The 27,595-nt window shown below is 50.6% G+C and overlaps 1 protein-coding gene across 1 annotated transcript; it reads right to left on the minus strand.

The window, feature by feature from the left end:
* Positions 1–8,277: 8,277 nt before the first annotated feature.
* On the minus strand, positions 8,278–15,823 carry LOC119105964 (N-acetylgalactosamine-6-sulfatase). Its single transcript, XM_037229551.1, has 12 exons — positions 15,743–15,823; positions 15,070–15,193; positions 13,903–13,977; positions 13,672–13,774; positions 12,515–12,658; positions 11,817–12,007; positions 11,087–11,224; positions 10,763–10,878; positions 10,017–10,141; positions 9,307–9,409; positions 8,843–9,082; positions 8,278–8,408 (listed from the first exon to the last, which is right to left on the minus strand). Exons 1-12 carry the CDS (start codon positions 15,755–15,757, stop codon positions 8,322–8,324), a joined length of 1,461 nt encoding a protein of 486 aa, XP_037085446.1. The 5' UTR covers positions 15,758–15,823; the 3' UTR covers positions 8,278–8,321.
* Positions 15,824–27,595: the final 11,772 nt, after the last annotated feature.

Below are 27,595 nucleotides of genomic sequence, written 5' to 3' on the forward strand. Positions count from 1 at the left end.
AATGCGCCTCAAGTTTTAATGCGCTTCACACGTCTCAGAGGTTGATTCTGGAACCTCAGACTGTAACGCAGCACACAGCTGCTGTGTGGAACAGCCCTAATCCACGCGCAAGCCCTCAGCAACAGACAGGTCAGAGTAGTGGGGTCATTGATAACTTTCCCATTCGTTTGGCGGTGGGGTGGTGGGGAAACTTGTCCGGAATAGACGTGAGCAGAAGAGGCTGCTGTGCGGGCAGTTCCGTTCTCGTATCGCGCGAATGGTCAGTAGCTTCAACTTGCCGAGAGAGGGCAGTGAGTTGCTGGAGCATGTTTTTTGGAACTGAGCATCTTCATGTGCTCTTGTTTTGGCCCTTTCTCGCGTCGTTCTTACATATTCATCCGTGATTTTATGTTGCTCACTTGCATACATACGCTTGCTAATGACGTCTTTCTTAAGCTATTCGATTCCCCGTTTTATTGCCGTTAACTCGTGCCACCCCTAAAATTTTTGTGTTATGTAGCACAAAACTTGGCATTTGTTCGAAACTTGCACTGGACGCATTGCTTGGGCTGGAAGTCAGTTGAAGTCCTGTGATGCCAGAAATTGTGCTGGCGCACGCCAGGCGCGAATAACTCGATCGTGTTTTTCTTGGCCTTAAACAACACATGGCCAATGCGGTAGAAGTATTCGCGTTGCGTTTCTATTGCGTCATACATTCGTGGGCGACTTTGAAAAAGTCTGCACGAAATAGTCTCCACGAAATAGTCCGCCCAGGTTTGCGGGCGTCAAAATCGTAAACCGGAGGGTTTTCAGCAGGGCTATAGTTTCCTGTCCAGCTATGGGCTTCAGCTTCCCCAACTTGGGCTTCAGTAGCTCCCAAATTTGGAAATAACGTGAGTAGAATCCGGAAATAAGCCTGCTTGCTGGAATATGTTGGGAACAGGCCTGGCCATTTTTCACTGGGGCAATCACGCCACTGGTTTTAAGTGTTAAAAAGGGCAGCACTATGGACTGCATTGAATTATCTTCAAAACATCGATCTTAGTTAAAAAAGGATCTGAATGTGGCGCACTATTTTAAGCCTTGTGCTCTGTAGGGAACAAGGTGTTGTAAAGAAAAGATGGTTTGAAAAAAGAATGCGCTGCTTCGTTACTCAAAAAGCTCCTTCAGCGACTTCTGTATCCCGGAGTTATTTAGGACACGGAAGGGATGGTCTGCCTGAAAGCTATCGCAAGTTTTTTTCGGTGGTCTTAGGGTCCTGCGACGCATCCGAACCGAACTGGCCTGCCGCGCTTGCAGTATGTAAGCTTTCCGGCACTTGCTTTGGACACTTGCTTTGGACGCGAGTTACCGGGGTTAACTTATGGCAACTGAATGTAAAAAATGGCTTACGGCCAACGACTCAGGCGCCGACTCGTACTTTTGAGAACATTCCCAATTGCTCCCGGCCATCAGGGCCCTGTGTTAAGAAGAAAATGAGGTCAATACCTTTAACGTGGTCAACATATGGTTGCATCTACGCACATTCACGGCCCAAGAATCCAACTCAGAAGCCCCCCGACTCCGTCTACAACAAAACAGCCCATTTGGTTTTCAATATTCCCCAAGGAGGCCTATTGCTAACACGTACAAGAAGTCCCAGCATGCAAGCAAATGGTCAGACGGACCTTGTGGCCGAGTGGACGGCGCGCTGTGTCACAGATTTCGTTCGGTAGGAGCCATGCGTCGTCGGCCGTTTTAGTACCCCAGAACTCACTGTTTTAAAGCATTTTGACGTGTTGTTTAAGTGACTTTTGTACTATGTTTGTTTGCTGATGGCCTATATTCACCTGGCTACTGTTTCATGTGGACTTGCGTTTTTGACTTGCATTCACCTGGCCTTTACACCTTTTGATTTGTATTCTTATGGCCTTTATCTTTTTTGACTTGTGGCATATTTGGCCTACTGCGTTTCACCCCCGTAATTTTCATTTTTATCCATGCATTTTGATCCCTTTGACAACTCGTCTTTTACATTGATGGGTTGAGCCTTATGCTTTTGGACTTTGTGGCTATCTTACTCCATCGCTTTTTACCTTTTACCTGTTTAACGTTTGCCATTTTACTTAATCTCTTGGGCATTTCGATTGCTAGATTTTTATCATTTTGACTTTGGCATCTAAATTTCATTCATTTTGCTTTCGATTCTTTTGGCATCTGAAGTTTTGTCCTCTTAACTTCTTGGCATTTTACTTTTTTGTCCGGTCACCGCAGCGTGGTCGTGCATACGGAGAAGCCATGAGGGTCAGCGAAATGGACGATGGGTTATTGGTTTCAAGTTTTTCTGTGTGTGTTCGGTGTGTCTTAGTCATGCCACTGTCTTGCATGTACGGAGGCCAAACGCTCACCATGGGAGTGCCAGCATTGGAACTGTTCAATTGGGATGCAAAATAAAGATATCCTTTCTGCATGTGTTATGTCGCACACATGTGTAAGTACCTACTCTACCTGTCCTATATATTATTTTATTGCTGCGTTGGATATCGGCAATGATGTTTCGTGAAAACATAATCCTTATTTCGTCGACAATTGCAACCATGTGAGGCAAGAATATTTGCCTACGTCCATATTTACTTGCTCCTTGCTTCATCCCACACTGGGTCCGCCTCCGAAAGCCAACTCCAATGCGACAAGCTGTGATCTGTCTGGGTTTCGGTGCTAGACTACTACGACGCTTGAGAGACTCAAAGCGGGAGACGTCCCGGTCCGACCAATTATGAATGCCATTAGAACATTTTCATCCACGCGCCGAACTTCACGCGCTTGACAACAGGCAGGCTGGCGCGAGTGATCAGCTGATCGGCCAAGGCAACCGATGGTCGTAACCGCGTAAGTCAGGAGTCAGTGAACCGGATTTCGCATAAAGCCAAGGGAAATGTAACCACGATACAGGTATACATATATATATATATATATATATACATATATATATATATATATATATATATATATATATATATATATATATATATATATATATATATATATATATATTATGGATGTGATAACACAAGCTTGCAATATGCACTGTTCGTTCCATTGTTTTGCTACGTCCTTGGTCATGGGGGTAGGTACACCGTGCCCTCGGGGCAAAGGCAGCAGAAAGCACTTTGAACGGTGCTTATTGCAAATGCCCTTGAAACGGGATGAGGGATGGAGTTTGCAATAGGCGTATGGCGGCGGGCCGTATGTAGTAACACAGCGTGCGTGCCTGAGCCGCTGGTGGGTGGACTTGGAGGAAACATGCGCTTAGAGCCTGAATGGGGAGAGTTTAGAGGCAGCATGACCCAGTACACGTGTCCCGTGCCAAGGAGTCAGCAGCTACATAGCATGTACAAACACTTTTCCGAACATAGAATTGGGTTTCGCAGTCATAGACACAACACGGTATGCGCTCAGATCCACACCAAAATGACATAAATGGGGCTTACGCGTGGAGCCGAATGACGAATTAGGGAGAAAGAACAGGCTACGCTTTGAGGCGACGAGGCGGTGTAGTGTGTCTTGTCAACCGACCTTGACCAATGGCGGATCCAGAGTGGTAGGGGTGGGGGTGCGATGGGGCTATGCCCTCTTTCCCTTGGGGCGAGGGTGCAGCAAAATATCGTGGTGAAGGGGCAGCGCAATCTTTATTTCGAATCTCATAACCTTTATTTTCAAAAGGCCCCAAAATTTCACGGGCACCACAAATGACCACAAATATTTATTTTCGATAGGCACTGAAATCCGAGTACGCCATAACCGGCCCAAAATCTTTGTTCACTAAAGGCACCACCTTTCAGGGATACAGCATTGTTGTGCCTCCCACACTGACGAAATCCTGGATTGGCCCTTTGGGCTAGGGGGCACCAAGGTGGTCAGTTTGGGGCACCATAAGTTTCATTTCGCGGCACCGTAACCTTTGTTTGAATGAGCCCTTCTTTCTAAGTGGGTAACTCAAATTTCCCAAAGATTTGGTTGTAAACAGGGCTCAAAATCCATGGACATCATAATATTTTCTTATATATATATATGTATATATATGTACATATATGTATATATATGTATATATATATGTATATATATGTATATATATATATATATATATATATATATATATATATATATATAATATCTTTTCTATTTATTTCGGACCACCACTGTGTTTATTTCCAACTGGCTGACAACAGCCATATCGAACAGTCCGTTCCGTGCTATTCTGGGGCGTAGGTGTTTCTCGAGTAGATTATTTCTCGAGTAGAGACAGGGCCAAGAACTCTAAATGCCAATTAGAGGACATCCTACATTCGTCAGGACACCTGAAACAATGAAGAACCCACATTTTTGGTCAGTGACCACAGTCCCTAGTAGGAGATCATGTGTCAGCAATGAGCCCCACGTCGGCCAGGAGCACATTTGATGGGTCCCCGCATGTCAAAGGGTCTATTGTGCTGGTCTGGACCCTCGTGACAAAGAAAGGGTTCATGAGAAATGACAAAAGGGAGTTCTCATGTACAATGAGACAGCGGAGAGGCCTGTGCCACCCAGGGACACCAGAACCGGGCGAGGAATCCTCTGCACCATTTCAACCAGAGACCGATAAGGCGAATTAGTGTCTCAATACCAATATTGGAGTTTCTGTGCCAGTAAAGAGTCTGTTTGCATCAGCGAAAGCCCCTGCGCCGATCCGTTGCTAGATGTCTCAGTTGGAGGGACAGCCGCATCGAGCAGGGCACCGGTCGTGATGCATTCTTCTGAGGGTCTCCGTACGGTCCTGGGAGCAATCACTAGACTGAAAGCGGCGGGGGACCCCAGATGGGACGTAATGCCCTTCAGCTGCTGGCCAGAACGTTTTACCAATGCAGTTTAGTTGGCTGACCAGTTGATTCTCTGGACGGGTTCAGCATTTGCAGCATTACGGGCAAGAGAGGTTACGCCAATGCGCCTTCCCATTGCGCCTTCCCGTAGTCTGTCCCGACTACCAATCTAAAAATTGCACTAGTGAAACATCCGGCAAAGGGACACCTTTTACACGCATATCCATCGACTTCATAAAGCGTTGGAAAGTAACGATTTCGATGCGTAGTCATTTCCACCCGTCTGTTGACCGCTGCCAGGTGTTGCTGCAAGGTTCCGTATGCTACAATGGTGTAACTACAACATTTTTGCTCCGACGTCTCACAGAACACCTTACGGAGGGAGCACCAATGAATCACGTACAGCCCGACCACAATACTCTTCTCGCGCACCGAGCGCTTACACAAAACACTGCAATGCTATCATCTACACACAGAACTATAAGACTCAACATTCTGGATGCATTACTCATTCATGACCATAAACGACTTCTAAGCAAATAAATGAATGAAACCACTGAGTTATCTCTTTGGAGCAGAATCACAAACTTATCAATTAGACAAGGAACAAGACACTGATGAATGGCGCGGGTATTGGGTGACTGGCATGCAGCGTTGTGATTTGCTGTGTTGATTGTGTTATTCAGTGTGTGGTGGTAATGATGTCTTCTGCACGGCTAAATAATTATTTGCTGTTGCCAAATCAAAACGACAATGAGTGCTGTCCAGTGAAAAGTTTATTGCTGGTTTGCATGCTCGTATTTTATGCCTTGATTTGAAGTGTTTAGGGTGCCGAAATGAAAGGAAGAGCCAGATATAGAAGGGTCAGTCAGCAGTCATATACCGTGCAAGTTCTGCGAGCTTCGTGTGTCTGTCGGCATAAAAACATATATATATATATATATATTCAATATATGTATATATTTATACGTATATATATATATATATATATATATTCAATATATGTATATATTTATACGTATATATATATATATATATATTCAACACATGTATATATTTATACGTATATATATATATATATATTCAATATATGTATATATTTATACGTATATATATATATATATATATATATATATATATATTCAACACATGTATATATTTATACGTATATATATATATATATATATATATATATACCATTATTAAACGCTCTGTGCGATACGGGCAAAAGCACCGGCCAGGACTAATACACCATATCGGAGTGATCGGGAGCAGTTAACTTCACGGTAACTAAATCTCCGCACATGTACTTTGCGTAAATGCTAGAAAACTGGAGAAGGCCTCTTACTTTGTTAGCTCCCTAGAGTTCAGGGCTCTATCCACCAAAAATCCTCGTACTCCGGTGATTGAGTTTAAATATTCTTACGTATGCAGTTTGTATATGGGAGCCTAGCTTACTACGCACAGCCCTAGAAAACTAGGCGTGCTTCATATGCAAATGTATGGAGCTTGTTCATTTTCGTCGGGTAATGGTGGATCCTGTCATTTTAAGGCTAAGTACTTCGAAGAAAACATGGTAGCATACGCTTAACTTGGCTGCTAAAAATAATCAAAATCAAGCATAAGTTTGATTCCTAGCTTATATACGGTTAGCGGGGTAGTTGATGAGATAAGCTGATGGCTGAGGACTGGTACAGAGTTTTTGCTTTGTCTGTGGCAAGGGAATGCATAATACGCTATCGTTCAAAATGTATTAGAACGTAATGTACAAGTACAATAATTGTCACAAATTCAACAAGCAACGGAAATAATATGCACGACGTCGGCGGCGTGTAAAATCATGTTCGACAATGACAAGAAAGAACTCATTGGCGTAATCGGCATAACTGCACGTTTAATCATCCGCAGGTAAGAAGTAAAGCACCAATGAAAATCATTAAGATTTAGGTCCCGTCAACGGCGTAGGCCCTCCTATAAAATGGAAAAATCCCGAGGCTAATAATGACGGCACCTGAGCAATCAAAACTGCCGTGGCAGGCGAACAAGGAGGCTCCAGTCAACAGTGAATGGTCCTCATAACAAGCGAGAAGAAGCTTACACCAATATGGTGGGACCCCTGAACGATCGGGAGCACCCCGGCAGGGTCTAGGGTCCGGCCGGAGTACAGGATCCCCTGAACTAAGGGCAATAGCCGAAGATCAGTACACATGAATTAACGCCCCTGCGTGATCAAGAGTGCCCGGGCAGGTAAACATACAGAGAGAGCTCTCACAAGTGAGGGGACCTCAGCAGATAAGTTCTAAAAGGGACAAAGCCATAGGTCAATGAAGGGTCACTGAGCACTGAGCATCGAGTGCTCGGAGCGTTACCTTATATGGGGCCCAGCAACAGCACGGGGTCCTCCGAGCAAGTGGAAAGAATCTGATACCAGTATAAAGGGCCCCTGAGCAACCGAGTGTACCCCGGCATTTGGGGCCCAAGCAGCAGCGGCGGGACGGGAGAGCCCGCTTACCCCGCGGGCGCAGCGGTCCCTGCCAAGTCCGCGCCGCCCATGTCTCCGGCCGCGCCGCCGCCCGGCGCATCTATGCCTAGTCCACCGGCAAGCCCCGGGGCGCGGTCGCACCCAGCCCGGACACGGCCACCAGGCGTCCAGGTAATTCATGGTAACCATGCTTGACTGTACGCATCACGTGATCATCAGTGGCATGCTAGGTTGATTGTGCCATCTGTTGACAAAATACATCGCTATACATCAGAAATGAATTCGCACACACGCCCTTCCCCCTCATCACACCTCTCCAGTCTGCTTCTGTTCTGAATCTGTTCTGTTCGGATGAGTTCCGTGAATGCCTTTTAGGTTATCCGGAGTGGCTGCTTGCGCCTCAGCACTTGCCACCCAGTTGACTTGTGTCCGCTCCTTCCTGGTATGACAGATGCGGAAGCCTGTTGTTTCGACGGCATTCGCGTTCGGGTTCTCAGCTTATGCTTCGGTGCCGTTAGCCCCGTCGTGTCTCATGTCTTCAAAACCCAGCCTTACACGTAAACACGCGCCTCGGAAACCTTCCATGGTCTACTTCATCCAAAAGTCTGGAAATCATGCACGCATTCCAAATTTTGTCCCATTTTCATAGTCCTAACTTTCTCGGGGCCATTAAAAGAATTACGTCAGCATGTCGCAGCAAGTCCTACATGTCGTGAAGTCCTACATGTCCTGAAATCCTACATGTCGTGAAGCCTCTCCGTAGGTCACCAATTAGCACGATTTCCGCTCGACCTTTTTTTAAAGATTTGATCTGAACCGTTTGAATGGATGGATTTCTGGGTTCAGAGCTCAGTCAAACCTACACGGCCAGCGTCTGCCCGCCAGTCAAGCTGCGCCCTCGCCCTGGGTGAGGGCGGTGCCGTCGGCCTGGCGCTGTAGCGGCGCGGCGCGCTGTGGCGGCGCGGGGCGCTGTGGCGGCGCGGGGCGCTGTGGCGGCGCGGGGCGCTGTGCCGACGCGGCGTCGGCTAGTGTGGCCAGTCACACTTGTACGGGTCGGACGCCGGCGCCCGCAGGCATTCGTGCAGCGCCTCGCACCCGGGCGGAGACCAGTTCTGCGGGCAGCGGTTCACGGGGGGAATAATACGACATCCCATGGCAGCTGCATCATATGATATATCACGCGATCGACTCACACCACGATGTACGGCGAAGAACAACATCTTATGCATGATGATCTTAGACATCTTATGAAAGTGCCTCTGTACCTGCACTTGATGTCAAATACAATGGTGACATGCTCTGTGCTACGAATTTAGACACCATATGTGCGTTGAATCAAGACACCTGATGGCAGCTGCCTGATGTGACGCCATGCGATCATCTCGCGCCACGACCTACGATGATGGGCATTGCATGGCAGGCCTTTTGTATGCTCTGACTCAACACAAGATGATCATATTATCAGACGACAGACTGCACAGGGGCCGGCCAGTTGGTCCGAGGCCGTCAGCGACAGTGTGAGCCTCCTCCCGCTGACCGGACTCACCATCACGGCGTCGTCACACCAGTCGAGCGCCGGCCGGCCCTCCACCATGTCATGCAGGTGCTCGTCCATCACCTTCCACACCTCGGACACGACCCGCGTGTACTCGGCCGTGCCCATCTTCAGCGGGTACGTCTCGCCCGGGTCACGGGCCAGGTCAATCACCACTGGGGTCAGCGTGCGGTTGATCTGCACCGAGGTCGTCAGGTTCGCAACGCAGGCGCCCGGGCAGTGGTCGATGCCCTGGCGGAAGAAGGTGGAGGTATTGATGTAAATGATACATCATAGGGGGCTTCACGGCGGTACCGTGAGCTGCGGACTAAAAACAAACTGCAAATGAAAGCTGCAGTGAGCATGACACGTTCGAACCAATAAAAGACTATAAGTGCCTTGATTTGCAAAATAGGTTAAACTAATAAAACGTGATTACGAGCCGAGGCTAAATGGCCAGAAGGCAACACTCGCACCTTTTTCAGCTCCTCGACAGGCGTGGTGAAGGTCCAGGTGTGCGCTTTGTAGCGCCCAACCCTGGTGGCCATGAGGAGATCACCCCGGTAAAAGAACACCGATCTGCGAACAGGGGTGCACCGCTGAAGGGACGCCGCCGAGGGTAACTCACGTGGTCCCGGCTGCTGGTGCACGAATACGCGCGCAGGTTACAGCCGGCACCCAAGCCGGGCTCAATGAAAGCTCGGAACAGCGACACCCCGCTCAACCATTACCTTTCTTCGTGTTTGTGGGCCATACGGAACTCATGGGCCACACCAGAGTTGTATAGGCCAACTGTCTAAAGAATCATATGCTTAATCACCTTCCTTGCCAGCCCATTAATTCGATGTCTCACCACAGATCTGTGTGTTACCCTACCACTTATCCGAAGCAATTCCGTAACAGTGGCTTCATGTTTTACTGTAATTACTTTCGCCAAAGTTAAGTGGACACCGTTTTCTAGTGCGAGCACATCCCGAAAGCAGCCCATCTGCATGCTTCCATATGAAAACAGCCCGTCTGCATGCTTCCATATGAAAACAGCCCGTCTGCATGCTTCCATATGAAAACAGCCCGGGTGCATGCTTCCATATGAAAACAGCCCGGCTGCATGCTTCCATATGAAATCGCATGCATACGGCAGGATGAATATCGACCAATAGTGTGGTCGGTGATGTGGATGCCATACCTCTCGGTAGTATTCTCATTGGTTAACGCGGAGACCAGGTTGATGCCGTCCACAATCCTGTCTCCGGGAATCGCTTGGCCGGCGAGCTCGGCGAACGTGGTGAACAAGTCCATCTGGGTCCCCACCTGAGAGGAGCAGCAGCTCAAGCCACCGGTTGTCACCAGGAGACATTATAGAACTTAGATCGGCACCGTACTGCTACGCCCATAAAAATTACAAGGCGGCGTGGTGCATGGGAGCGGGTGCACTGATCGGCGTCATCGACTTGTTTGCTTCCTGCTCGTTTGTTAATCGCTATTATTCGCAAAAAGCGCAATAAATTCGTTTTGGTTTGCTCTCAAGTGCGTTCCACGGTTAAGCGGCAGGTCTCCTGTCGTCCTTAAATCCACCATAAGTCGGAGACCGAGGCACCGAACTAGTCCACTCGGTCGGACCCTCGGGTGGAGACACTGTCCGGCCGAGGGGTAGACGTACTGGAGGCAACCAGCCGCCGTTCGCAGGCCCGCTGTCTGATGCATGCTACCGCCCTTGCACTACACTGGTGTGATCAGGGAGTGTAGGAGCGGGGAGTGCGGAGAAGGCTTTTTGCAAGAGGGTTGCGAATACGATACTACCACCCTTTGCGGAGGCCTAACATTAATTACGTGACCATTATGGAAGGGATCAATTCCATAGCACGGTTTTGGTCTCAGCTTTTTGGGACGTCACCCACCTCTGGTCTGTGACACAATCACGGTATGACTGACCTGTTGGCTGACCTGACCTGGTGGCACCACACCAGGCCACCAGGCTATGGTGGGGACGCGGAACCCTCCCTCGAACGTGGTCTGTTTGCCACACAGGAGCCGCCCGTTGTCGCCGCCTGCCGAGCAGCGGTTGGGGCGCACCGTCATCACCCGCTTCATGTTGCCCCGAGGCTCACACGCCCGCGCATCCACCATACGAGAGGTCAGTGAACACAGCCCGACCACACCTAGCGTCGTGGCACCACCATGCGGAGGAGCCGTGCAACGTGGACGTGACGTGCGCTGAGAGCTCCGCTCGGCAGGGAGCGCAGCCGGACCACTTGCCATAGCCGGCGTCCACCAGGGCGGCGCCATTGTCAGAGGAGAAGAAGACCAGTGTGTTGGTGAGGTTGGTGCGCTTCAGCGTGTCGAGGATGCGACCCACGCTGTGATCCAGCTCCATCACGGCGTCTCCGTACAGTCCTGGCAGCACACAGTCGGGCGTCAGGGTTGGGTCTCGGGGCACGCTGGTGATCCCCCCTTAAATACCGCTGACACTCATGACAATGCAGCACAGAACGCATCATTGGCCAAGTGATTACCGGCTAAAATGTGATAGACAGACTAGTGATACGGGGACCACAATTCTTCCTTGACTTTCTCTCCAGGGATATTGTCGTCGCGATAAAGTAAGTGATGGTGTACACATAAGCAACTGCTTGTCAAATCCAGGCCTTCCTTATCGTCCATCGGTATCTGCCTGGACAAGGCCCAGGCAGCCTTATTAATAACAAATCACCTTTTTAAGTTATGTTCTAAGGTGACTCTCGATCTGATTCTTGACTGATCACAAGTTGGTTTTAAAGAGATTATTTTGTGCCTTTAAACTGTCTCAAAAAGAACTGCACAGCATGCAGACTATCGGAATGTCTCAATTCATGTTTGCCAAGAATATCTGCCTGGCTGTCGGGTCGGTAGAAATTGGACTAGCCCTCTCAGCCAATTAGTCCCCTGGGCTCCGCGTCTGGCCACATTCCCCTCTAAACTACAAGTGTGACCCTGACCCTGCACTGACCGCGTCTGCTCCTCCCCAAGAACGGTCTGGAGGCGTAGTGGGGCGCGTGCGAGGCGTCCGGCGTCCACAGCAAGAAGAACGGCCTTATGCTGTTGACCTGCGCCTCCAGGAAGGCGACGGCTTCGTCCGCCAGAAGCCGGGTGTAGTTGGACTCGCCGCTGGTGATGTTGATGTGGAAGTCCTCGTAGTAGCTGCCGGGACGCCCGATCGTAGGTCCGTTAGTGGGGCATGGAGACAGCCTGGGAGGAGGTGGAATGCAGTATACGTGTTCGGGCGCGGTGCGCGAGACCAGGTTCTCAACTGATGACGTGCTTCCACATACAAAAATTGCTTGAATGTGGTTATGCTGATTACCTGTTTATACAATGATGTAAAAACAACCTTAATTATAAGACAAAGACCTGTCTAAATGGCCTCCAGTCCAGCTCGTCATGACGAGAAGGTGAATAAAGCACAGGTCGCCCAATCTCACCGTGTTCTCATTGTCCTCACGGCGCACGCACAATGTGTAATCAGTCTTGAAACCGCACAGACAGCTGACACTGCAGATCCAAATCTACGCACGTCTGATATCTAAAGCGTCTGCGCTTATCCATACAGGCGGAATGCTAAGAGGTTGACGCCACCAGCAGTCTGTATCCTGCAGCCCGAAGCCGGCATCCCCTGTGGGCCGAAGCTAGCGTCGGGGCGAGTCTCACCGGCCCATCATGTTGCGGTCTCGGTACACGGGGATGTTGGGCGTGCTCTTGTCGTCGTAAGGGCCGAAGTGACAGTTCGGTGAGCCGAACCAGCTGTGAAAGCCGTGGTCCAACGGCTGGTACTGCGGACGGTGACCCAGATGCCTACCGGCGACACAGGGGCGTGCCCACGCGCATGAGTCGACTCGTCAAGTCTCACAGACGTGCGCGCTATGTGGTACTACATATCCCTTTGTATAGTCCTAGATACACTACGTTTCGGACAATGGAGGATGCATTACAGCAAGTGCCTGCACTCTCTGGTGAAAGGCCGCGGTCCACCAACGCTGCACTTGAGCACACAGGCACGGTAAGAGGCCTGCTATCAGACGACCTCTCCAGTCCGGCGCTCGTCCGGTGCACTGAACCGTCTGCGACACGCTCGATCTGCCGCCTGGCAACAGCCCGAAAACAAGCGCAGCCCCAAAACGCCTGACATGGACCCTGGCAGGTGGCACCCCTGCCGTGCTCTAGTCGTTGCGTCATCCTTCCCGGCGCGGACGGCGCAATCTCAGGCGACCCCAAACAACACCGCGGCACGGTCCCTCCCGCCCGCGCTGCCGGGCGATCACCTGCGGCCGGTCCGCGAACGGCGCGGCCGAGCGAGCGCGGCGGACGTCCAGCCCCGCAAAGGAGCGCGACGAAAACCGAGTCGGTAGCGCTGGGAACGCGAGCGCTACGGCCGGACGGGCGGCCGGCACACAGCTGTCAATCGAGCCGCCACACGGGTCCCGCTCTGTGCCGGCCGCCGGTGTACGCGAGGCACACGCACCGCGCGACAAAGCCGCAGCTGACGGCACGTGTCGCGGCCCAACATCGCCCAGAGCAACTCATCGGCGTCTTGGATGTGAGAGCCCCTTCGCTGCCGGGGGCGCCGAGCGTCACGAGACGCTGGCTGGCCCTTCACAAGGTGCGACAAAGCTCAGCCTCGTTCAAGCGTCCAGTGTGATGGTCATCCAGACAAAGGGTGACGAAAAGCCGCACGCTTTATACCTTCCAGTTTCATAAATATTCTAGTAAGCAAACCCTTGAAGGATTGAGGTTTGAGGAGCAAAAGAAAGCGAGAAATTACTATAGTTAGATCTTAAAACACGTCGTAACCGTCCCGGAGCACTCACCACTTGCCGATGAGAGCGTTGGTGTAGCCGGCCTTGCTGAGCAGCTCTGGCAGCAGCACCTCCGAGTCTGATATGCCGCCTACGATCTCCTGCGGAGTGTACGCTGCCCGGCGAGGCAAGAGCTCCGTCACTGGCTGCAGCGCGTCGGCAAATCGCAACTGACCCGCGCGCTGTCCAGCACACACGCACGCACACACGATCCTCCCATCCCCCTCCCCTAAATACACTTACCATTGTGGCCGAAGTTGTTCGTCGAGTAGAAGCCGTTGCGGATGGGAAGGCGTCCAGTCAGCATGGCCGCCCTCGCTGTCGGTCAGCCACCGCCGCGGGTCAGTCAACATGTGTGTGCGCCCTCTTAACACCTAGCTCGAAATCGGTCAGCCACCGCCGCGCGTCAGTCAACACGTGCGTGTGCCCTCTTAACACCTAGCTCGCATACTGTAGCATCACGTCATTAACATATTTTGAATGCTAGAGTATCTAGTATTGTTTTCCATTGCACTCAAACAAAACTCGCTACAAATCATTGGCCATCAGCTGATCACATCGACTATCTCGCTAGACACCGGAAACAGGCCACCCGCAACCCACCTTGGAATCAGATATCGCGTTTGATGTTAATGGTATTTAGCAGCCAACCTTAACCCATTTTACCATGTATTCTCAGTAACACTTGTCCTAAAAAGGACCAGATCCACGATGATCTGAAAAGATGAACGCCCTCCACGTATGTATAGGCGCACGACGCCAAGTTGTGTAGGGGTGCGCACAGGAAATAGCTTTATGTATAAAAATAACATGCATAAGAACATTAAGATTGAATGGCAGAAATCCGACGATTTTTTTGGAGTTGACCTACAACTTCAGGAGGGTCCACAGTGTTGCATGTCCCCCTCTCCTGACAAAATCCTGGATCCACCACTTTATCTCAGATTGGCTTACACATTACGTAACTCACACGTTGTGAGCATGAATCGAAATAGACAGCCGATGGGACCCGCCGCACTACGTCACGTGTATCGGTTAGAACTGGGAGCGCCCATTGTGTTCTCCATTAGATGCCTTTGGCGATCTGACCAGCCGCTTGCCAGCATGAACGTAGCGCGCACACGCGCCGCCAGCGTCAGCACACACCACAGCAACACCAGATAATTTCTGAGCCATGTTTGCTCTGGGCGCCGATGGCGTTCCGTTTGATTGGGCAAATGGGGCAACACTGAGTGGATCCTTGACTGTGTTGGAAGTGGAAGTCAATAACCGCTACCGGGGCTTGCACTTGTGAGCTCTGGGGACACAACGTAATGTGTAGCCACGTGGGTCTCCTGACTCAATTCCGGCCGTGTGGCGCATCTCGTAAAGACGAGTGCTCCCGGTGGTTGGACGGACGCTGGTCCTCACACGGAGAGCATATAGCGGCGCCCGTGTAGAACTCCGGGAAGAGCATGCCCTCCTGGGCCATGCTGTCGATGTTGGGCGTCTCCCTGTTGGGCTCTCCCATCGATCCGAGGTCCCCATATCCCATCTGTGGAGAGAACAGCGCCGTCAGGTCCACACTGGGCCAAGCAGCAAAATCGGATCAACAGCAAGTCCAATGGCGAGGAAGGTGTTGGAGCACGACAATAAAACGCAAGTCAGGTGTCATTCTCGCGCGTTGAAAAAATGTGCTAAAAACCTGTGGATCTGGCATGCTTGCCTCCGTTCCCTTGACATGCCGGACGCTGGGAGCAACACACCACGCAGTATACACCAGACAGACATGCAAAAAGTGTAACGTTGCCGTGAGCCATCAGCGCTGCAACGATGCTCACTGTAAATATGTTTCCCCGGTTTTTATACTTGTCATGCAATGAGCAAGCTTCCTGCTTTATTTTCTCCGACCACGCGGATGTCATCCCTTACTGGATATGAACAACAACCCATCACCTGCATAGTTCCAGTGGCCTCTACCCAAAGAAACCATGTAGTCGCGAACGGCTCAGGACCTCACGCTCAGCTGTTTCCTGTGACCAACACACACTTCCACACCAAGGTCAGAATTTCCACCGCATCCTGACACCCTGCCCTGCCTCACGTCGTCCATCAGCATGATGATGAAGTTGGGCCGCTGGTCCAGCAGTCGTTTCTCGGTCAGAGTCGCCCCGGGCGTTAGCAGAGAGACCAGCAGCGCAGCCCACATACAGAGCGTGGGCGGCGGCGGCAGGCGGCGCGGACTGAGCCCTGCCGTCCCGCATCTGAGGTCAGCAGAACAGCGGCGGGTCAGAGATGGGCAGAACGGCTGAGAAAAGGGGCGGCGGCTGAGGATGGGAAGGGTTCACGTAGTCACTTGGCAGACAATGATAAAATCGTCTGCCATAAAATCACATTTCCGTGATTACGAACGAGATACGTCTCTGAATATGAGCGTCGCTTTTATCGTGGTATTTTGTAATCAGTGTTTCGCGGTGTCCCCCGATGTGTTACGGCTGAGAAACGTCACATAATAAGACAGCCTTATCATTTATCGTTTTAGCACGTTTGAACATTATCTGCTTGTGAAGTATTCGTTTTTCCGACAACATTACCCGGAGGAACCACTTCATTTTACTGGAGTGGCGTTAAACCAAGAGCCAGTTCATAAATTGAACACTTGAATTAATAAACAAAGCGTGGCATTACCATCTGATCCTGTTAATCTCAGCAAGCATGACCCCGTAGCCTGACCACTGACCATTCGTGGCGATTATCACGACCTCCTAGTGTCACCAAACAAGTAAACACTCGCCAGATGTGCGAGCCGTGCCAATGCCGCTACCGATGTCCAACAGCAAAAAAAAAAAAAAACAACAAAAAAACAGCCGTACTCGACATGAAACTTTTCCACATGACTCCACACTACAACCCAACACTAGCATGCCAATTCGCGTCGAACGAGATCGAGTCACGTTTTTGCAATATCTACACTTACCTGCGAATTAAACTTAACTGAAGGCAATGCGTGCCACCTATTGCCCTCAATAATAAATGTTAAGTCGTCCGAGATAATTTCGCAACATCTTTGACTCTGAATTCGGACGGCCGTGCTCTTTGATCTCTACGGGGGACGACGATGCTGGCACACTTCAGAGACTCTGCTCACCAATTATTCCTTCAGGTGGTTTTGAGGGGCTTTGGGTCTTGGTCAGTATGGGTTTGGCTTTGAGGGGCTTTGAAAGAATACCGTTTTTAACGATAATGGTTTTAGTTTTAAAATCTTTTTCAGTTTAGGTTTTGAAGGACCACCAGCTTTTTCAACTCACGAGCATTACGGGGCTCATGATGCACTTCAAGCTTTCAAAGCCAGTGAACAAAAACCTGGTAAAGAGAGACAAAATTATTTTGGGAACACCAATTTTCCACAGCTTGTATTCCAGATACAAGGCTACTAGGCAGATACTAGGTCAAAGGACTATGACCTGATGTGGTGTGTCCATCAAAACCTGCAGGTCAGTTGTTATCAGGCTAAAACTCCGCAAGCAAAAAAAAGCGTTGTGAAGCGCGGTGGACTGTGGAGTCCGTCCGGGGTCACGACTGGCCTCTGCCTGGAGCAGTGACTGGCCTCTGTCTGGGGTCACGACTGACCTCTGCCTGGGGCAGTGACTGGCCTCTGTCTGGAGCAGTGACTGGCCTCCGTCTGGAGCAGTGACTGGCCTCTGTCTGGGGTCACGACTGACCTCTGCCTGGAGCAGTGACTGGCCTCTGTTGGGAGGGGCGTGACTGAACTCTGTCCAGGGCCGTGGTTGACCACTGTCTGGAGGAGTGGCTGGCCTCTGTCCGGGACCGTGACTGAACTCTGTCCGGAGAGCGTGACAAACCCCTGTCCGGGCGTCGTGACTGGCCACTGCCCAGAGCCGCGACTGACCTGTGTCCGCTCTCGGACCTCTCGCGTCCCCCCGCCATGGCTGCTCCTGCACTGCTGACTGGCCGCGTCCGGAGCCGGCTCCTGTCGCCGCAGACGGCCGCTAGGTGGCGGCGGTGTCGCGCACTGCGACGGTACGGCGGGTCACGCTGCACCGCATATCCGCCGGCACTGCCAGCCGGTCAGCTGCTGCAGCTGATCCGTAGATAGGGCCGCAACGGCATCCGACCGACGGCCGGGCATCCACACTGTCCGCCATGGTCTGATACCACTTAAAACAAATAGTTGAGCAGCAGCCTGTTATTGTGTACCTCTCAAACATTGGTAGCGGGTGTGAGAAGTGTTTACAAAATAATGACGAGGCAAATGCACGGGGGATAGCTTGGTGTCTAGGGAATAGGATGACACATGGCCTCATTCCTTGAGTCAAACTGCTCACACGCGGTGACTAACGGTTGGGCAAGAAAACGAGTAGTTTAGCATTTGTGATTTCCCGAGGCTAAAGCAGTATTTAACACGCGCCCGGTTCGACGGCTTTGCTCCCACCCTTCGCTCGGGTAGGGGGTCAATTTGACCTTCCCCCGAGGTCTCGGGAACTAAGAAAGCTAGAGACACCAAACTTGCAGGGTGCGTTGACCTGTACGTTAACTCACTGAGGTCAAAGTTTTAGGTTCCTAGGTCATGACCTTCAGGTCACATAAGGTCAAACAAGTTCAAATACCAGGTTGGTCTCTGAAGTGCCACCAGAGCATAGATAACTGTTTCTAAGCAAAAGGTCACATGCTCATCTAAGGTCAGTGACCTTTTTTGACCTTTTGAAGGTCACGGTGACCAAAATCATAGAAGAATGCTCTGAGTTTTGCATTCGAATAAGCGACAAAGATTTTGCTTGGCAGTACGCTTCTAAGAACAAAATATTGACCTGGGCCATTTCAGGTCAATGACCTATTCTGAAATCTATGAAGTCCATGAAAGATGCATAATGCGGTTCCTGCTATCAATAAATTTGAAATGAGCACCAGGAACTATCCCATAAAACAAGCCCTATAGTAATAAAACAGGTTGGTTGTGAACTTGGTCTGATCTTGATACCTGACCTTAGGTCAACGTCATTTGCTCATTCAATATTTTTGTAGCCTAAGAAACCATCTCAGAGATGTATGGCTCCGTCTAACACTTCGTTGTTGCATCCGATCGAACGACTCCCAGGAAATCGACTTCGTTGGGACCATAGCCTGACTTTGACCTGCCATAGGTCAACGACCTTAGAAGGTATGTCTGAATTGTTTATGCCAAACGATGCGCTATTCAATTGTCTACAACTATGGAAAACGTGGCGCAACTACGCCGCGACGTTTGGAAACCATTTGGGAAAAACCCTCGGGGGGGGGGTCAATTTGACCCCCACCCGAGCACTTCTTAAGAGGTGTGAAGCAGATTCTGAATCAAATTTGATGTCAGATCTGCTGTTTCAGTCAATGCATCTGCACCCAGTCAATGCATTTCCAAAATACAACCTTGTCAGATTGAAAGACCACATCCGGTTGCGACAAAAACAGCAGCGTCTGCTTACCACAAGGCACCAAACTAAAGAAAATATATGTTCAAAAAGGAAGAACGAAAATCACATGCAACACACCAATGCACACACGAAACACACAAACACGCACATGCAGCCTGAACTGAATCGTTTCGATGGTCACACTCTTCTCGCCACTCTCGCCAATCTTCTTAACCTGCCACCCACAAACGCACACATGCAACTCGTAAAGGCCCGCAGATGTCACACGGGGCCACCGAGTTTAACAATATTTTGTGATAGCATTGATCATGCAAATACTACTCAGTGAAGAGAACGACTTAACAAATGCACTTAAGCTGTACAAAACACATCATGCTCACATATCATGCAGTGAAGAGCGAAACTGAACAAGTACACTCAAACTGTACTAGGCACATATCATGCCCACAAATTATGCAATGAAAAGCAGGGCTGAAATAGCGCGCTAAGCTGTACTTAACACATATTGCAACAGCGATCACAGACTATGGCGTGACCCCAGCGGCGACAGTCTGCTCCTCGCATCCTTGTGACGCGCAGCCAGTGTCAACAGCTCGGTGATCCGCTCCGGCCTGTATGCTCGCACGGTCCGCGGCTGGACGGTGCGAAACAACGTAGCGCGGTCGGCAGGACCGCGGTTAAGAGCGACACCGAGACAGCCGCGAGCGACGACGAGCGGAACGAGCAGTTTGCGAGTGCCACACCGGCGCCGCATCTGATCCCGTCCAGTGCCACACCGGCGCCGCATCTGATCCCGTCCAGTGCCACACCGGCACCGCTGATGTTAAAGCTGGACGACGAGCGGGCGCGGGCGCTGAGGTGCAGCCCACAGGTCTCCACCGACGCTGAGGTACAGCCGACAGGTCTCCACCGACGCTGAGGTACAGCCGACAGGTCTCCACCGACGCTGAGGTACAGCCTACAGGTCTCCACCGACGCTGAGGTACAGCCGACAGGTCTCCACCGACGCTGAGGTACAGCCGACGGGTCCGTGAGGTACAGCCTGCAGGTCTCCACCGACATTGAGGTGCAGCCTACAGGTCCTCACCGACGCTGACCTTGAGACGATGCTTGGCACGATGAAGTCGAGCCTTCACGGTCAGTGAGCGTTTATTATTATCCGCCAAGACTACTACTCTGGTTCAAGACCCTGGCAAGTCGTTTAAAATGTATGCAGGTTAAAAGAGATTGCTGCGCATTATGACCAGTTGCGCCTCGCGCATAGACAATCAACATCTTGATAGGATTGTGGCCGGCACGTGCGACAAGGATACGCTAAGCTGCATGCCGCATGAGCCGCAGCTGATTACAGAAGGTCCCCATGATTCAGCTTCACAGCCAGAAGGCCTCCGTGATTGACAGCCAGCCAGATGGCCCCCATGATTCGGCTTCACAGCCAGAAGGCCTCCGTGATTGACAGCCAGCCAGAAGGCCCCCATGATTCTGCCGCGCGAGAGAGTCTTTCAGTACAAACGGTGTGGCGCTCCGCGGTGGGTCCGCCGCCGCGAGGCGGGGTTTGGCTCACCGCAGAGCGCGAGCCCCCGCGTGGTCTAGGTTTGGTTTGTTTTTTGGATTAGAGCCCTTTCGACCAGAAATGATCACTTCAGGGCTATGGGATGAAGGAAAATGGTCGACGGTGGGGCAGACTTGCATGTGCCTGGGTGGGCCAACCGCCGAGCTTTAACCCGCGCATGTGCGCTAGGTACCCGGCCGGGGTCCCCCTTCCCACGGGGCTCTGGGCCCACTCGTGGCTGACGCATGCAGCCTGTTCATGACAAGCAGGGTGACGCGAGGATGCAGAATGAAGCAAGACAGAGGACGAGAGGGACAAATGACACGGCCTAAGCCGCCCAGCGCGCCGACGGAGCACTAGTCCGCGCTGAGGCTAGACTAGCACGCTGGCTGTAGACACTGCCTCGTGGTGGACGCGTGCTGTCCTGGCGTGGCGCCAAGTCACGTGATCGCTCGCCCGGGCGCCGGCCGACCGACGGCCGCGGGTCCGTTTCAAATCATGATGTCCGCGGTTCACAATATCTGTAGTTCACGATGAACACAGTTCATAATGCCCAGTTCATAATGTTCACAGTTCATGATGTCTGCAAAATAGTTTGAACTCTGAGCTCTACGCTACGGTGCCTCGGTCTCATCCCGCGCCCGGCCGGGGGGGGGGGGGGGGGGGGAGTTCACTTCCCCCTCTACCGTTTTTTGAGCACAGGTCAAAAACGATGGGTTGCAGCAGCACGAAATGTCCCGTGCCTATTTATCAATTTGGCATCTTTTGAGCAAACGTGAAGTTTTGATCTACCAAGATCAGTGACACAGATCAGGACAAAGAGGCCATAGCCTCCAAAAAACGCTGACTGCTCATAACTTTTTGGTCGGTAATTTGTCATTTTTTAAACTTGCGATGGTAAAAAAAACACGATAGTACCTACAATTTGTATGTTTCAGGTTTTTTGGAACGTGCGAGGCCAATTACCTGAAGTCGGGCCAATTTTTGCTATTTTGCGTAAATAATGCAAATGCGTACGCATTTTTGTGTACTTTTGGTGCTTATTTGTGGAGAACGGGTACTGACTTACATGCACAACCATCATATGACCACAGAGTATATAGCCTTGGCCCAGGTCATGGCTTATCTTTATGGGTACTTTCTGCAAAATACATGGTAAGCTCAAAGTAGGCAGTCTTAAGTAGTCCCAATCTATAATAAGGTCACAACAGGTCATGTGAAAGCATGCAAGGTCATATGAAGTCATCCAAAGTTAATGACCTATTTTGCAAGTAGCGGAGAGAAAAGATGAACGACGTGGCCAGGCAAAAAATAATGTAAGCAACAGCTATGCAATCTTGAGTACCTGTAAAAGTACAATGCACCCTTCCTGACCACAGAAAAGCATTGTGCTGGTCACCTAGACCCGGCTAGGACATCACATTTTTCATTTGGATGGTTTCAAAACTTCTAAGTTGTCCTCAAATGATCTCTCGCTCGCCATCAAATGGTATTTTTATGTCTGAGATACTTTTGTCCCACAGTTACATCTAACAAAATCAACTTAGAAGCGCATTGTGAAGAAAATTACCGTTCTTGTAGGCTACCAGCAGAGCAGTTTTGAACGGTGACTTGATCTGACCTGATCCATGCGGGGAGTAAAAATGGTCGGAATGGACTCCTCACAGTCCTCACGCCTATTTTCGTGCCTTCAATAGCCGTCTGGACGTCTTAACATAGGTTTTAACTGCATCTATCAAAACGACCGTTTTTGACCTTTTGTGACCTCTGGTGATCTCACCTTTGACATAAGGTCAAATGTTTGGTGTGCATTCTTCATGATTTGACGGTGCCTTCAAAACATTATCTCTGTTTTCTCATGCGACGTTTGAAAGTTGGAGATCTCAGGAGGGTAAATCAACTTCCCCAGGCGGGCGCGGTTGTCTCAGACCCCGGCCGTGCGCGGGCTAAGAGTGAGAGGGCAGCGCGCGTATTTCTTTCGGCACATATGAAAATTCTGCAGCAGGCAAAAATGTGCTTCAAAGCTCTCAACTTAGAGAAGGTTTTTACTCGCGTTCAGAAAACTTACTGCAGACCCCCCAGGATTGCTACGCAAAAATACGTCCGTCGAGCACGGAAGTGACATTGATAATGTACCTGGGTCCCCTAGATATATAAGTAAGACGGGACGGAACTGGAATGAGGCAAGGCTTCACAAAATAAAGAACGCGAGGTGATTTCGAACAACACCTTCGGCTCTCGTGACGCTGTGGCTGGGCTTGGATCTGGGACTGCGGCTGGGTCTGGGCCTGGGTCTAGGCCTGGACCTGGACCTGGGCCTGGGCCTGGGACTGGCACTGGGAATGGGACTGGGACTGGGACTGGAACTATGGCTGGCACTGAAGCTGGGACTGGAGCTGGGGCTGGAGCTGGGGCTGGGCCTGGGTTTGGGCCTGGGTCTGGGCCTTGGACTGGGATTGGCACTGCGGCTGGGTCTGGGCTTGGGTCTTGGCCTGGGACTGGGTCAGGGACAGGGATTGGGACTGGGATTGGGACAGGGACTGGGACTGGGACTGGGACTGAAACTAAAGCTGGCACTGAGGTTGGGGCTAGGGCTGGGGCTGGGACTGAGGCTGGGGCTGGTGCTGGGACTGAGGCTGAGGCTGGGGCTGGGGCTGGGAGCTGGGGCTGTGGTTGGGACTTGGCATACATGGCTGAGGGCGGCGGACTTGGGGAAAGCGAAGTGCAGTTCCGTTCCCCTGGCAAATCCGGGCAATCTTTAACATGTTGGCAGTGGGCATCACGAAAGGGGCAAGTTACGTCGGCTCTCATCAGCTCCCACAGAGGGTCCGCCACTACCTGGCATGGCATGACAGAGCAGAAGACGGGGGGGGGGGGGGAGGGGGGAGAGGTAATAACAACAGCAAAGAACGGACCAGGACAGATCAGCAGCTGGCACAGGGTGGAAATGCACAGCGTAGAAGAGCGTAGAACAGGACAAATCAGGATCGGACAGAGCAGGAGATAATGGCACAAGGCAGGGAGGCAGGTGATAGCGCAGAGCAGGGTGATAGCACAGACGATGGAACACATGACTGAAGGAGGGCTAAGGGCTAGGGGGGGGGGGACTGAGGGCTGAGTGAGTTAAGAGGAAGTTTGTCGTATAATATAGGTTCTAGGTGCACACGACAGGCTCTAGAGATGATAGAACAGATCAAGACAGAGACAACCGAGCGAAGGACAACACACCGCAGCACAGCACAGCACAGAATGTGGCACAGCCAAGCGTTGTTTGTCAAAATAAAACAAAAGCTAGCTGAAAGACCATTTCAAAAGATGTTTCCTTCACTCCAAAGGTTATGACATGTACGAAACTCTTCTCTTGCACATCTTGCACATCTTCGCTTGGGTTAACGACGTTTGCATACAATGCCATTCGAGTCCCTGGCAGTTTTAAGGTGAACATAGTAAGGGAACATGGTGATTTTAAGGTGAACGTCTAACCAACGCTCGCAAACCGCTTGCATCGGGTGAAATCACCAATGTTTGAAATCGCGCCTTTTCAGCTTTACATCATGTATGCGAGACCCTGCCTCATGGCAGCACACTTTCTAAACAGGTGTATTCCTTGTTTCATTGTGATAACAAAGTTGTATAGTTTTACGTGTTTTGATCACGTGCTTATGATTTATGGCTTTGCTAATGTAACGCTGTCGTCTCGCCTCGCGCGTTCCGCGGCATCGCCGCTTGCCCCCGCGTCCCCCCCCCCCCCCCCCCCGCCAGCCGACATGGATCGCCGTGCGCTGTTCCTCAAAAGCAACCGTGCCTACTCCAGAACTGAAAACGCAAGCGGCGCATTTCTGATGCAAAAACACGTGTACAATAGATGCTCAATAGGCTACCGAAATTCGGGCGCGATCGCCCGACATCCCGGGCAGGTATCCTCAAAAAACCTCAGGAGGTAGCATCGGCCCCCCTATCAAGGTGAGGGGTATGACACCAGAGCGAACCAATTTTTGAGCACGCCTCTGTCCCATTTCAAACATTCAGAGAGATAATTATGCTTATGTTCACCCTACTGGCATGACTCCCGACACAAGCTCAAATTTGTGTCAGACCAGGTCTTAGTCACAACCTAGTCATAAATTAGGACCAGTGGAAACCAAACCAGAAACCCACGCTTCATCACACTTAATGAGTGACAACACAAATTTTGCTCACCGTGCCCAGTATTGTTGTGACGTTTTGACTATTTCATGCGGAATAGAAGGACTACACCACGCGTCCGTTCGTATGCGGCGGCGTTTGCTGATGCGTACGTGTGTTGTGGTGTGTAAGTTTTGGAATTTCGCGCTCAGGTGAGTCAACTTTTCGTATCTGGTGGCTCTACAGCACATTTTTTACTAGAAGTGAAATTTTTTATATCCGCGAAAATAAATACGCGTAGAGGATGGGCTAGCTCACATATAGTAATTTCACTTGTCGAAAGTTGGCGCGTTAATCGGTTCGTGCTGCAGAGCCCAAATATCCTTACTTGTGCTTGTTTTGGTCATTGCCCGTAGTCTTGTATACGTGTCCATGATTGCATAAATTCTACTTGCATATGCAAAGTCGGTTATGGTACTTTTCTTGAAGCATCCATTTCCAGTCTCATTTCCGTCATTTCTAGAACTGGTACACAAATTTCTCTATCGTGTGCCTTAGGATGTAAGTCGTCTTCAAAACTTCTGCTGATTTCATGACATCGGTTGAGGACTAACTGAGGCCCGGTGATGTTAGCAATGGTGTCGACATACGTCAGAGACAGAAACCTCCGACGATTCACAGTTAAACATTCGACGATCGCTTCCATTTTCCCGCCTTCGGGCTGCGTTATATATTTCAGTTATTGAAAAGACTGGAAAGGCTCGCGTTGGTAGGTACCTCATCAGCAGCGCGGCATTAGCTTGCGCAAGGGAGAAGGGCACATGTTTAAGAAAGGGCCCCCTGATGGTGAAAGCCCCCCCCCCCCAAAAAAAAAAGACCGGCAAAGGCCAAATTGTTTATGACAGACATGATTTGTTTGTTTTTTATTGTTTATCTTACATAGTCGCAACAGAAGCCAGAAGCTACCAAGCCATCAATTTTCCCCGAATTTTTAAGTCGAAAAAAGAAAACTGATGAAATCAAGCGTTGAACAACTGCGTGTACTTAGCTGCCGGCGCGCTCAAGTTCACAATTGTGTATTGGACTATTGACGAATAAAACTAGGAAGCTTATTCAGAACCTTGATCTAGGTTCTATAGATGTATCGAGGGACCCATAAACATAGACTGAAAATGAAAGGGATCACAATTTACATAACCATAGCCAACTCTTGCTGACCGGGAAATGTTGGGTATTCGATCAGAATCGATTAGTGATACAAGTATTATAACGTAGTTTTGAACATGCACGCTCGCAAATCTTAGCAACAAAAACTTGGACGCCAGACGTTGCAGTCTCAATAGGCTGCCCGGCGTCGGTCCCGCGGCTAACAGTAAGTGGTGGGTAATGGGCGGACGGAAATCTGGTGGTGGAACTTCAAGAGAAAGGTGATGCTTCTTTTCTGTGTAGCTGTAACTGTTGATCCGTCCAGAGGACAACCTCAAAACTGAAAAAAAGGATGTGCTAGAGTCTAATTCTCTTACCAATTTTTTTTTTTGGAAAAAGTTTCGAAGGTCACAATTCACGACGGTCGTTCTCGCGCGCAGGGCCTTTGTCACTCTCGCGCGCGCACAGCGCAGGTCTATATCCGGCCCTTTGGTCCATGATGCCCTCCAATCGGGCTCTTTATCGTCAATTTCGGCGGCTCCAAAGGCCCCTCTTCCGCTCTCATCGAGCACTGCCCTCCGTCTACCTGGGGAACCTTTCCAACAAAATCTCCATTCCTTCGAATATTAAGGGGAGTGCACCTGTCCCTTGTTGCACCCCCCCCCCCCATACCTGCGCCACTGTACCTCAATACTCCAGCCTTAAAGTTCGGCAGCTCTTCGACGTTTTTGTTCATTCACCTCCCCTTAATTCAGAGCCGGCCAAAGTGGCACAACCCATGCCATGGTAAACAGGGAAAACAAAGTTTGCTTTTCGTGGGCCTAATCATCGATACTTTAATTTTTTCCTTTGGCGCCACCTGGTCAGATGTTCATAGCGGGTTCCGGTGGATTTAGCGTCAGCTATACGACCAGCAACCGTGACGACCGGCTCCCGGCGCCAGGAGTGGTACTACCTATGCTACCTATGCATGGTACTGCACTGATGGGATCAGTATACGGTCCATCTTCGTACGTAAGCCCAACAGCATGTCGCAAGCTTTCTCAATGACAATGTTTACCACTACTATGCGTTCAATTATTTCCAGTATTTTCTTTTGTATTTTGGGATCAGATATATACTACACACACACACACACACACACACACACACATATATATATATATATATATATATATATATATATATATATATATATATGTATAATTTGCTTCTCAAAGGGAGTGTCCCAGTGAGGGGCCCGAAGGGCCATTCATGACCTACCATTATGGGCCCGAAAGGCCCACTGGAGGTCGTATTCAGGGAGAGGCCCGAAGGCCCGGGCACTTCAATGTCATCCAGAGGGTCCTGCGCGCTGATCAGAGGGTCCTGCGCGCTGATCAGAGGCATCCGGAGTCGGTAAGAAGCTATAGGACGGTAAGACACCACCTATCACTCACAGTCGGCTCCGTGTCCGTATGGACCTGAGCGCCCATTGCCCACTCAGGGACAAAGCAGGATTCAGCGATTTACGTTGTTCGGACCCCAGAGTCCGCCGAGAGATCCAGGGGGCCCTGCGTTGGCAAGAGGCCCGAGTCGGCTAGAGGCAACGTTCGAGAGGAGGCCCAAAGAGCTTGGAGGGCCCAGCGGGACCAACGATGAGGGTTCCGGTAGGAAGGCTTAAGGGCACCAAGTGCCGGTCGAGTGTCATTCATGAGTTCCAGCC

The sequence above is a fragment of the Pollicipes pollicipes genome, unplaced genomic scaffold, assembly GCF_011947565.3.
Source record: "Pollicipes pollicipes isolate AB1234 unplaced genomic scaffold, Ppol_2.1 Scaffold_6138;HRSCAF=7277_pilon_pilon_pilon, whole genome shotgun sequence".
In the NCBI taxonomy this organism is placed as follows: domain Eukaryota; kingdom Metazoa; phylum Arthropoda; class Thecostraca; order Pollicipedomorpha; family Pollicipedidae; genus Pollicipes; species Pollicipes pollicipes.